At 41.8% G+C, this 12,896-nt stretch overlaps 1 protein-coding gene across 1 annotated transcript in view; it reads left to right on the top strand.

The window, feature by feature from the left end:
- Nucleotides 1-1,288: 1,288 nt before the first annotated feature.
- The window catches only part of prkci (protein kinase C, iota), a 52,472-nt gene continuing 40,864 nt past the window's right edge, over nucleotides 1,289-12,896 (top strand). Inside the window, exon 1 of the mRNA XM_055884160.1 lies at nucleotides 1,289-1,643. Coding sequence (XP_055740135.1) covers nucleotides 1,561-1,643 — 83 coding nt within the window. The 5' untranslated portion in view covers nucleotides 1,289-1,560. The remainder of the gene's footprint in view (nucleotides 1,644-12,896) is intronic.

The following is a 12,896-nucleotide window of genomic DNA, read 5'->3' as shown; positions in this document are numbered from 1 at the left end:
CAATGTGCGGGGGCACTGGTTAGTTGAGGTAATATGTACATGTAGGTAGAGTTATTAAAGTGACTATGCATAGATGATAACAACAGAGTAGCAGTGGTGTAAAAGAGGAGGGGGGGGGGGGCAACGCAAATAGTCTGGGTAGCCATTTGATTAGGTGTTCAGGAGTCTTATGGCTTGGGGGTAGAAGCTGTTTAGAAGCCTCTTGGACCTAAACTTGGCGCTCCAATACTGCTTGCCGTGCGGTAGCAGAGAGAACAGTCGATGACTAGGGTGGCTGGAGTCTTTGAACATTTTTAGAACCTTCCTCTGACACCGCCTGATATAGACATCCTGGATGGCAGAAAGCTTGTCCCCAGTGATGTACTGGGCCGTTCGTACTACCCTCTGTGGTGTCTTGCGGTCGGAGGCCGAGCAGTTGCCATACCAGGCAGTGATGCAACCACTCAGGATGCTCTCGATGATGCAGCTGTAGAACCTTTTGAGGATCTGAGGACCCATGCCAAATCTTTTCAGTCTCCTGAGGGGGAATAGGTTTTGTCGTGCCCTCTTCAAGACTGTCTTGGTGTGCTTGGACCACGTTAGTTTGTTGGTGATGTGGACACCAGGGAACTTGAAGCCCCGTCGATGAGAACGGGGGCGTGCTCGGTCCTCTTTTTCCTGTAGTCCATAATCATCATCTCCTTTGTCTTGATCACGTTGTTGTCCTGGCACCACACGGCCATGTCTCTGACCTCCTCCCTATAGACTGTCTCGTCATTGTCGGTGATCAGACCTACCACTGTTGTGTCATCGGCAAACATAATGATGGTGTTGGGGTCGTGCCTGGCCGTGCAGTCATGAGTGAACAGGGAGTACATGAGGGGACTGAGCACGCACCCCTGATCTGTTGGGGCGATATGACAATTGGAGTGGGTCTAGGGTTTCTGGGATAATGTTGTTCATGTGAGCCATGACCAGCCTTCGAAGCACTTCATGGCTACAGACATGAGTGCTACTTGTCGGTGGTCACTCTATGACTGTAAAGTAGTTTTGTATGAGAAAGGCAGCCTAAGCGATTCATTTGTAAAAAATATGAATTTCAGTTCAATAACTAAATTTCCAACTACCACATTATATTTTCATAGAAAATATATTATATGTATAAATGGCCATATACAAATGTTCCCAATATTACAATATTTGATATTCATATGATTCGCCTTAAATATGTTCCATTTACCGAATATTATCTACGATCAGACAGTATCTTCTTGTTTGGTTTGTTGATTCAAATATTATTTGGCCCCTCCTACATTCCGCCAATGGATTCGTCCGTCGTGAGGCCTTTTTGCAGTAGGGAGTGTTGTTTGGCGGACTCCTGAAGTTGTACACTACTTTGTCTGGATTTCGTAAAATTAAGAAGACTCAAATTGTTCGTTTCCATAGCTAGTCAGCTATCTAATTGTTGTATCTATCGAGGCAAGTTACAGAGGTTATTGTTTTGGGCGTGGTACACAGCTAAGTTTGTCGCAGCCAGAAGGAAATCATCTTCGGCGTGCGGAGTTCCGATTCCGAGGGCTTATGATGCCGACGTTGCGGGACAGCACCATGTCTCACCCCGGCGAAAACCCTCACCAAGTCCGGGTAAAAGCTTATTACAAAGGGTAAGTAGACGGTTAGGGTTTGTGTGAGTTGTATCGTAATAAAGCACTTCGTTATTTGACTCGTTAGGAACTTGGGCTAGGCTTTATTAGCCAGACAGTTAGCTTTTTAGCTAAGTTAGCTCGCTAGTTAACGTTATAAACTTGACAGACAAGTGAAACTGTCCAGAAATGTAGTTAGTTTGCTGTTGCTAACTTACCTAGCTACTTAATGTTGGCCAGTATTAGTTAGCATGCACGTTCCCAATATGAATCTACTTTTAGTAAGTGAAGTTTCTTCCATTGTTTATGGCTTGGTAGCTAGCTACAGGTTCTGAGACATGACTAAGCTACATTGAATTTACCAGTTCACTAGCTAGCTAAATGGTAACTTTAACCAGTATGCTGAAGGTTTTTGATGATACTAGCTGGATGTTTGATACTCATCACGTGGCCTCATATAGCCGTACTGTACTGAACCTGGTGAGTTATTGTTGTCACAGCTCAAATTACACTATTAAAATAATTTACATTTACATTTACATTTAAGTCATTTAGCAGACGCTCTTATCCAGAGCGACTTACAAATTACATAATTGATGTAAAGCAAACTTTGACAACATCCTGTGACATTATTATATTGTGAGGCTCACATTGGATGTAATCTCGGATTTGTTTTCTTATCTTTGACATAGATAGGTGAGAGTTTACAACAATTAGAGATACTTAATGTTCATGACATGATTATGCGCCTATTTGGGGTGTAGCTAGTTATTTATAGTCAGTGAATAGTGGACCTAGTAATTGTATTCAGAGATGGAAATCATTTGTCACACACAGGTGTTGCCATGACACTTCTTGCTGTGTGATGGAGTTTGTGATTGTTGGTTTTCCCAAAAGAGAGACTGGCTAAACGTGTATTACCAGCCAGACCTGTTGTATTTCCCACTCACTCTAATTACCGCCCTGCCAGCACTCTATTGTCCCTGGATACTTACATGTTTTTTTTTATGTAGACAAAAGCATCCAAAATATTTCTGAGATCAATGCCTTGGAAGGTCAAGTATGTGGGGAATCTGGGATGAAACATTTCATTGGTTGGTCAAGTACAGTGTTGGGTCACACATCATCAAGCCAGCTAGGCAGGCCTTAAATCAGCATTGGCGGTTGTACATGTACATTTGCGAAGGATGGGGGTGAAGGGAATTTTTGTGGAATAGCTCATCTCTGTTAGCCTACATCCAATCAGATTGAAACAGAACAATTCAATTGGATCCAGGCTAGGCCTACATCATACAGTAATTGGCTCTCGTCCGAATCTCATTTATGATTCTAACCCTCAAGCCTGCTCCTTTATGTCTGCTGCACTTTGTATCAGAGTCATATAATGTATACATGGCTCTGCTTTGACTGCACAGTGTGCCAGGGTTTCCCGTACTCGGGACGTCAAGGGGTGCACATTTAGTTTTTTGACCTAGCCCTACACAGCTGACTGAACTACTCAAATAATCAACAAATCATCAATCTTTTATAATTTGAATATGCTGTGTAGTGTTAGGGCAAAAAAACTAAACTGAAGACAGAGTTTGGGAAACGCTGCAGTATGCATTCATACTGTCCTATAATAATGGCCAGTTTGACAGAAGAGAGATGGCGGTAACGAGAACTGCCCTCTAGCTCCGTTCACTTTCATAGTCTCATTCACACAGACCCACACTGCTGTCAGCCAGCTTTCCAGTCAAGGCTAGCAGTAGGCAGGGTCTGGTGACATGTGGTGTCAGGCTGTGGCAGTCTCTGCTTGTCACTGTCATTACTCTTTATTGACACATAGAGGGAGTAGTGGTTAGAATAGAGGGAGTAGTGGTTAGAATAGAGGGAGTAGTGGTTAGAATAGAGGGAGTAGTGGTTAGAATAGAGGGAGTAGTGGTTAGAATAGAGGGAGTAGTGGTTAGAATAGAGGGAGTAGTGGTTAGAATAGAGGGAGTAGTGGTTAGAATAGAGGGAGTAGTGGTTAGAATAGAGGGAGTAGTGGTTAGAATAGAGGGAGTAGTGGTTAGAATAGAGGGAGTAGTGGTTAGAATAGAGGCATGGCAGCTGGTACCAGATACTAGATGCAATGATGATACAATAAGCTTAGTAACTATTCATATATATAGCACATTTGAGTAATGATACAGCAACCTGGTTCCAATTATTTTAAGTCATCTGACTGACAGTGGAATGTTCATAGAATGTTCCAGGAACTCATCAAGTTTCTGGTTTTAAGGCGTACACTCGTAAATATTTTTATATCTCTAGGCCCATTTGTAAGCCTGTCTGCTGTCTTAGTTTTAACGCAACATTCATTTGTCTCAGGAGTTTCAATGTCACCACCAAACATCAGCTGCTATCAACTTCCTCTTTGTAAAGTAAACATTATGACGCATGAGCAATGAACAACATAGCACTGCAGTGTTTCCCCTAGGATTTCTTTCAGCAGCGGTGGCAAAGTTGGGGGAGGGGGGGATTTTACACAATTCTACACATTTTGCCATGGTGATGAGTACATTTTATAGTTTAAAGCTGGTTTCCTGCAATTCTACACATTTTGCCATGGCGTGTGCTGTGTTCTTATGCTGTCTGAGTGACTCAAACATTATAACTAAATCAATGGGGGCCCCCATTTTTTTGGGATTTCTTGATTATCCTTGACCTATTTTTTGTTTTTTTCTCAAAGATCTTATTTAAAAATATATTGTTCCATTATCTTTTCTATATACTTTATAAATGAATTTAGTCCTTTTTAAGTTTACACTGAAAATGTTTGACCATTCCGAAGGTTTATAATTTAAAAAAATACATTTAAAAAAGTGGGCCTTCCGAGTGCCACTAGAGATTCTGGGTTCAAGTCCCAGTCGCAGCCGGCCGCAAACCGGGAGACCTATGGGGCAGCGCACAATTGGCCCAGCGTCGTCCGGGTTAGGGGAGTGTTTGGCCGGCAGGGATGTCCTTATCCCATCGCGCACTAGTGACTCCTATGGCTGGACTGGCGCAGTGCACGCTGACAAGACTGTAACTACCAATTGGATACGGGGTTAAAAAAAGGGGGTAAAAATGTATACAATTATTTATTTATTTTATGTGTTTTTGGCGGCCACAATTTAGTCGATTGTTTTGTCCATAGGCTGTTGGTCGACCGAGATGTTTTTTAGTCGAGCAGTCTAAAAATATATTTTTTATGGCACACGAGACACCCGTCTGATCAGAGGACTAATGCATTCCGAAGGCCGTGGGGATGGCACACCAGTAGTACATTTACTGTTAATTCTCGGTCATTTCTGTTAATGTATTCACTATATTTTTTGTATTTTACCGTTCTTATTGTTGGAGTGGTCTCGTTGTGTGCAGCGCGCACAATCTATTCTACAATTGTGAGAAACATGTTTTGGTTTATTTCATTCCATTTACGAGTTTTGGCCATTTATTTATTGCCTTTGACAGGAGCGCTCCAAACAAATGTTGAGTAAGGACTCACACCTGATTACGCATAGAAGTAGGCCAAGGATACCTGACCTGTGTACAAATGTAGGCCTATAATTGTGCCCATTTAGGGATCTGATTGTCTTAACTCGCCACCGCTAATGGCCAGTAAATTAAGTGTTTTTACGTCCATTGAGAATAACAATAGTTCCTCAGAATAGCCTATTTGAAAAATCTTTCCTGCTATCTCTCTTTCGATAACCATGCAGCGTGAAAGGGAAAAAAATGTAATGCTCTGATCCAGTGGAAACATCATAAAATAGGTCTACCCGATGAACTCTTATCCCTTGGGCAAAAAAGTAACTTTTTAGGTTTGTATTATTTGCATTTAGATTTGGATAAAATTGATTAACCACATGACAATGATTGAAATACGAAGACATTTATACATTTATCTAAACTGTTCTGCGAAAAGGTATGCTATTACCAATAAGCATTATCACCTGTAGCCCAACTAATGCAGCACAGTGGCTATAAATAAATAACTAAAGCATGGGGTTGGCCAAATATGATCTTTTAACTAGTGAAGTAGATTATTATTATATTTTACCCTATAAAACTTTTACCTGTATAAGGGTTGAAATGGCAGATTTGGACACTAATAAGTGCCTAAATTGGAACGCAGTGACTGTACAGTAACATGCCATAAATGACGTCACAGCTCAGGCTCTGCGATTCATAGTGTTGTATTGGTTTTGACTGACAGCCGTTCTGAACTTGAGCACCGTACCTGACAAGAAGTTACCCCCATCCCTCTCTTCAATTTTTTTTTGTTGTCTGAGTGAGGGAAATGCTGTAAATTTAAGAGGACTATGTATTCTGGAAGATGAGACATTGAGGATTTTAAATAATACAGCTTTGATATCATACAAGCAAGCCAAACACCCGTCCAAATGTGCACTTCACATTTCCATATCACAAAACTCATGCCATATACCGTGTCATAGTTTAATCACTATGTTTGATGCACCGTTGGACATGGCATCATACCCTGGGTTGTTTTAACGGAATGAGCCTATGTTTGTCTATTGTGAAGAACATTTGCAGCGGAACACGCACCTGAGCGCACCGAGAGTTTTCTTTCAATCAATTGATTGGTCAAAATGTTTTACAGCTGTCCGGTGGCTGGTCTCAGACAATCCCGCAGGTGAAGAAGTCGGATGTGGAGGTCCTGGGGTGGTGTGGTTACACATGGTCTGTGGTTGTGAGGCCGGTTGGACGTACTGACAAATTCTTTAAAACAACATTGGAGGTGGCTTGTGATAGAGAAATGAACGTTCAATTCTCTGGCAACAGCTTTGGTGGACATTCTTGCAGGCAAGCATGCCAACTGCACGCTCCCTCAACTTGAAACGTCTCTGACATTGGTGTGTGACAACTGCACATTTTAGTGGCCTTTTATTGTCCCCAGCACAAGGTGCACCTGTGTAATGGTCATGCCGTTGTTGTTTTTTTTAAAATTATTATTGTTTTTTTTTTAAAATAATTTTTATCCCATTTTCTCCCCAATTTTCGTGGTATCCAATCGCTAGTAATTACTACCTTGTCTCATCGCTACAACTCCCGTACGGGCTCGGGAGAGACGAAGGTCGAAAGCCATGCGTCCTCCGAAGCACAACCCAACCAGCCGTACTGCTTCTTAACACAGCGCGCCTCCAACCCGGAAGCCAGCCGCACCAATGTGTCGGAGGAAACACCGTGTACCTGGCCCCCTTGGTTGGCGCGCACTGCGCCCGGCCCGCCACAGGAGTCACTGGAACGCGATGAGACAAGGATATCCCTACCGGCCAAACCCTCCCTACCCCGGACGACGCTATGCCAATTGTGCGTCGCCCCACGGACCTCCCGGTCGCGGCCGGCTGCGACAGAGCCTGGGCGCGAACCCAGAGACTCTGGTGGCGCAGTTAGCACTGCGATGCAGTGCCCTAGACCACTGCGCCACCCGGGAGGCCAATGATCATGCCGTTTAATCAGATTCTTGATATGCCATATCTGTCAGGTGGATGGATTATCTTGGCAATTGAGAAATGCTCACTAACAGGGATGTAAACAAATTTTTGCACAGCATTTGAGAGAAATAAGCTTTTTGTGCGTATGGAACATGTCTGGGCTCTTCTATTATATCTCATGAAACATGGGACCAACACTTTATATGTTGAATTTATAGTTTTGGTCAGCATTATTGAAGTGCATGGAAATTACTTAGGAACTGAGCATACTTTGGAGAGGCGTGTGGCCACTTTGAGACACCAGTTAGTCCTCTCACACAAACCCTTGATAATTTTGTTTTATGGTGCACCTACCAAGCGTTTTCCAGTAATATTCTTATGTCACTGAATGTATTCCGATTATTTTCAGATTTTGTTATCAACAAATGCGGCACGAAGTACCATAAATGTAAAATGCACATAAAATCAAGTGTAATGTTTGGATTCAGTATTGAGCTGTTGTCCTCAACTTTGTGCTAATAATTTCCCCATAATCTCCAAACTGTTCACTTTCTATTACTACCATTATTTTCATATTTCTAATGTAGTAAACATTTCAATTTAGCCCTATACATATAGGCCAATTCCCACGAGTGTAAAGGGTTAAAAACACGTTCCTGAACTTTGGCGACTAGGACGTTTTTTCTTTAAACCTCATGTCTAGGGCTGGATGTGTCAATGTGGAGTTCATATATGCATAAGCAATTAGCCACAAAATCCCTTGTTTGAATGTGACATTTTATCCTGCATTTTCCCCCATGTGGGCTAGCTCTCTTGCAATTTGAGTTTCAGCCAATGAGTTTCAGCCCCTCGCCATTTAAGTGATGGCTAGCAAGATGCACTCACAGTAGAGGGAGAGCATCTCATTCCCAAAAAAAGTTAATGACATTTTCTGGATTGACTGAACTTCATTTCTTAAAATAATGATGGACTGTCGTTTCTCTTTTCTTATTTGAGCTGTTCTTGCCATAATATGGATTTGGGTCTTTTACCAAATAGGGCAATTTTCTGTATACCACCCCTACCTTGTCACAACACAACTGATTGGTTCAAACGCAATAAGAAGGAAAGAAATTACATAACTGAACTTTTAAGAAGGCACACCTGTTTATTGAATTTCATTCCAGGTGATTACATCATAAAGCTGGTTGAGAGAATGCCAAGAAAGCTGTCAACAAGCTATCATCAAGGAAAAGGGTGGCTACTTTAAAGAGTCTCAAATATAAAATGTTTTAATTTGTTAAGCCCGTGTGTAGAAAACATTCCGATATGCAAAGGAGGATATCGCATATTTCTACCTTTTTGTGTATCTATTTAGGATACATCACCATAAAGAGAATGCCATTCATGTAGACGGAGTATACCAAACATTAGGAACACCTTCCTTGTATTCAGTTGGCACACACAATCCATGTTTCAAGGCTTAAAATAATTCTTTAACCTGTCTCCTCCCCTTCATCTACACTGATTTGGAGTGGGTTTAACAAGTGACATCAAAGAGGGATCATAGCTTTCACCTGTGTTCACCTGGTCAGTCTGTCATGGAAAGAGCCATTGTTTTCATGTTTTTTACACTCGGTGTATATTAAATCTGAACACATGTTTGTCGTGGCAAACCAATCAACTTGTGTACTATCCAGGTACCAACTGTTAAGTTGGCCATTTTGAACCTGTAATCGAACCCACAATTGCCGACGCTCCAGAACCTCAACTAGTCTAAAGAAGGACAGTTTTGTTGCTTCTTTAATCAGATCAACAGTTTTCAGCTGTGCCAACATAATTGCAAAAGGGTTTTCTAATGATCAATTAGCCTTTTAAAATAATACACTTGGATTAGCTAACACAACGTGCCATTGGAACACCGGAGTGATGGTTTCTGATAATGGGCCTCTGTACACCTATGTAGATATTCCATAAAAAAATCGGTTTCCATCTACAATAGTCATTTCTAACATTAACAATGTCCACACTGTATTTCTGATCAATTTGATGTTTTATTGGACAAAAAACAAGGGAATTTCTTAGTGGCCCCAAACTTTTGAACTTTAGCGTATGTAATGTGTGTGCAATGCTGTCTCGACTAATATGCATATGCAGCTGTAGTTTTTATTAAACTCCATTCTAGGATACATGACACCCACGCATCTTTCTATCTACATACTTTTATTTGGGTTTCTACCCGAAGTAGGCTATATGATTGAATGTTTCATTAAGCCTGCTGCTAGTTACTTGAAATCAGACATATAATCACGCCAAAACATGGTTCTAAAATTGAAATCACTGACAGAGTTAATGAAACACTCGGCTCCTGCGTAGGGAAATTGAGATTTACAGTAGTTGAGTGTTTATAGCTGCAATGGAGATTGAGGGTACATGCCTCCAGTGGTGACAGAGAGATGGATGTTCCTAGGTGTGCTGCCTGGGGAGAGGGGCACACTGATCAACACTCTCCCTGCTTAGGTGCTCACCAGTGACCAATGACCTACCTGCTTAGCAGCAGATGGGGCTGCCGCTCGGGTTTTAGAGGGTAGGGGCGACAAGGGGAAGGGGCAGAATTCCATTCTCCCTAGTTACCTCTGTTCATTTTCTGTAACATGGGTAATGACTTTTCTCATACGTAACTAATGAAGTACCCCTATGAAGGCCAATGCAGAAACACTGCTCAGAAACTACAAAGGAAAAGACATTCTCTCAATGTCCTTCTCCAAGAGTGTCTGAATATTATACCTCTCACATGTACACTGAGTGTACAAAACATTAGGAACACTTACTCTTTCCATGTGTAACCATTATTTAACTAGGCAAGGCAGTTAGGAACAAATTCTTATTTACAATGACGACCTACCCCGGCCAAACCCGGACAACACTGGGCCAATTGTCCGCCTCCATATGGGGCTCACTGCCGGATGGGATGCAGCCTGGATTCGAACCGGGGACTGCAGTGACGCGTCTTGCACTGAGATGCAGTGCCTTAGACCGCTGCGCCACTCGGGAGCCATGGCCGACTGACCAGGTGAAAGCTATGATCCCTTACTGATGTCACTTTTTTTTTAAAGCCGCTTCAGTGTAGATGAAGGGGGGGGGGGGGGGTCAGGTTAAAGAATGATTTAATCCATGAGACAATTGAGACTTGGATTGTGTATTCATTGAGGTTGAATGGGCAAGACAAAATATTTAAGTGCCTTTTGAACGGAGTAAGGTAGTAGGTGCAAGGTGCACCGGTTTGTGTCAAGAACAGCAACGCTGCTGGGTTTTTCCCGTGTATCAAGAATGGTCTACCACCCAAAGGACATCCAGTCAACTTGACACAACGGTAAGAAGCACTGGAGTCAACATGGGGCAGCATCCCTGTGGAATGCTTTCGACACCTTGTAGAGTCCATGCCCCGACGAATTGAAGGCAAAAGGAGGCGGTGAAACTCAATATTAGGAGGGTGTTCCTAATGTTTTCTACACTCAGTGTAGGCTGAACACAACATTTTTAACAATAGATAAAAACGAGTTTATTACATCTGCTGTGGAGCCCAGTTTGATAATATTACCATATGTCCCAGCTGCGTGCTGTACTTTTGAAGTAATCACGAAAAAACAGGCCTTATTTTAGGGCATTTTTCACCCTGCCAGCTCCTATTAGTTCTATTGAGCACCGTGGTACCAACTCACTTTCCGAATGTTCTGTTCCCAGCTTATTGTTCTCGGTCACAATGCCTGCTTTGCTATTGTTGGCAGTGAGACCTGCCCATGCTTAACCAATTGCTGGTAGTTAAAACGTCAACAACAAAAAATCACCCATGGAACTCTGAGGTCGTCCCATTGTTTCCTACTTGGGAAATATAGGTATGTCTGTCTATTTCCCCAAATATCTCGCAACCATGAGAATCTTATTATGTAAGGCTGGGCAGCGTACTCCTTTGTCATCAAACGCTAGCCCCGAAATACCTTTTGCCTTTGAAATGCTGAGCCCCCCCTATTGTTTTCCTATGGAGAGGCATGCTCGCAATATTTCGCCAAATATCTCGCAATGTGTATATTTAGTTTTTTTTTTCAAGTCGGACACCATTTTAATAATCAGTATAATCTCTTTCTAATTACGTAAGGTTGGGCAGCGTACTCTGCTGTCATGGATCGCTAGACTAGAAATAGTCTGAAGTTGCCATTTTCTTTCCTACTTCCTCGTTATGCTGACATAAGCACACTTGGCACCATCGAGGTGTGGCTGTTTACTTTATACACAAGTTATTTTTCAGTTTTGTCCTAAGAACAGATTGTAGTGGTGAAATAAAAAGGGATTTTTTTAAAATTGTGCCATTTCGGTGAAATGGAATTCTAAGCATCACTCCAGTCAGAAGAGGCTCTGCGAACATTTGATTCAATTAGTTTGCTATGGCCAGCTAGTGTTCCAGCTCATCCAATGTTCTTTTGCCATTTTTCAGCCTTAGGTGAATTTTGACTCGTTCTATTGTCCAGCCTAGTATAGTCTTATTTTGTTCATACAGCTCAGTTGGACTGACTGTTACAAGGCGACAGTAGTAGTAGGCCTATACCAACTTCCTTTGCACAAGAATGGAGTGGAATCATAGAATGGCATTTCTTCTCTTTCTCACCAATGATGAGCAACTATTACACAATTCATCTGTATTCCTCACTGTCATGTAGCTATCCCCACAGCACAGTCACAGCCCCAAGGTAGGTTAACAGTTTCATTTAGGTTTAGAGTTTTATTTTTATTTTTACTGTTCATCCATGTCAATATCCATTTGTTTTCTGTGAGGCTTTAGCGCTACTGCCTGCAGACCTGCTCTGTGTAGGGGAGTAACAGCAGTTTCTTTGTTAGTGCTGCTGCTGGCTGGGTAAGCTTTTTTAACCACAGTGTAGTAGCTAGGTGTTTAAAGTGGAACTGACAGCGTTGCAGATATAGAACAGTCAAATATAACATGTCCAGTTTATGCTTAAAAACCAACTTTATAAAAGGCTTTAGAAATGGGTTCTATTTGACAAATTCCAGTCATTGTTGGCAGACTAGATGGATGCAGTCTAGTGCATGATTAATATAATTCACCGATATATTTCTTGATAGCTGGCCTGGTACATTGTTTGCTGCCTCCACCCATTCGGTATGCACTTCAGTTTCAATGACTCAATATTTTGAACAAAAACGGAGAACTGTAACTGAGGCTGGGAATGCCAATACAATCAAACTAGCAAGGGCAATAATTACAAGCCCGTCATAATGTGGCTAATAGGCTAGCGCACGTGTCCAACACAAGGTCCGTGGGCCGAAATAGGACACAAGCAAGTATAAACCGTTGAGTCATCTACATTATGAATATTCAGCCTGATGTGCTCTCATTGGAGGATTAAACTTCAATTGCGTTGCTTTCGTGTGTCCTGTTTAGTCCAAGCTAGGCTTCTAAAATGTTGCAGTATAGCTTCGGTTTTAAAACTTGACAATGAATAACCAAAACACAACCTGCAACAAAACACCATGTAAACTTGTAGGCCTGTTACAGCAACATTTGAACAGTAGCCTAGACTGGTGCACCATACAGCAATGCTGCATTCAACCGCAGCGGGGATCCATGCAGTGCAAAAAAAAAAAAAAAACATGTTTTAAGTTTAAGTGTTACAACAAACCTATAGCTAAGTTTTTGTTATTTGGAGTTCTAAAATACTTTTTGATTAGGGTCTCAGCATATTATGCACATCTGCAAGCATAGCAGCAAAGGCTGGAGAAATTATTTATATTTTGTTTTAGTATCTTAAAATGCTAT

Source organism: Salvelinus fontinalis, chromosome 26 (assembly GCF_029448725.1).
Source record: "Salvelinus fontinalis isolate EN_2023a chromosome 26, ASM2944872v1, whole genome shotgun sequence".
NCBI lineage: Eukaryota > Metazoa > Chordata > Actinopteri > Salmoniformes > Salmonidae > Salvelinus > Salvelinus fontinalis.
The sequence above is the reverse complement of the archived record's forward strand: the minus strand, read 5'-3'. Positions and strand labels throughout refer to the sequence as shown.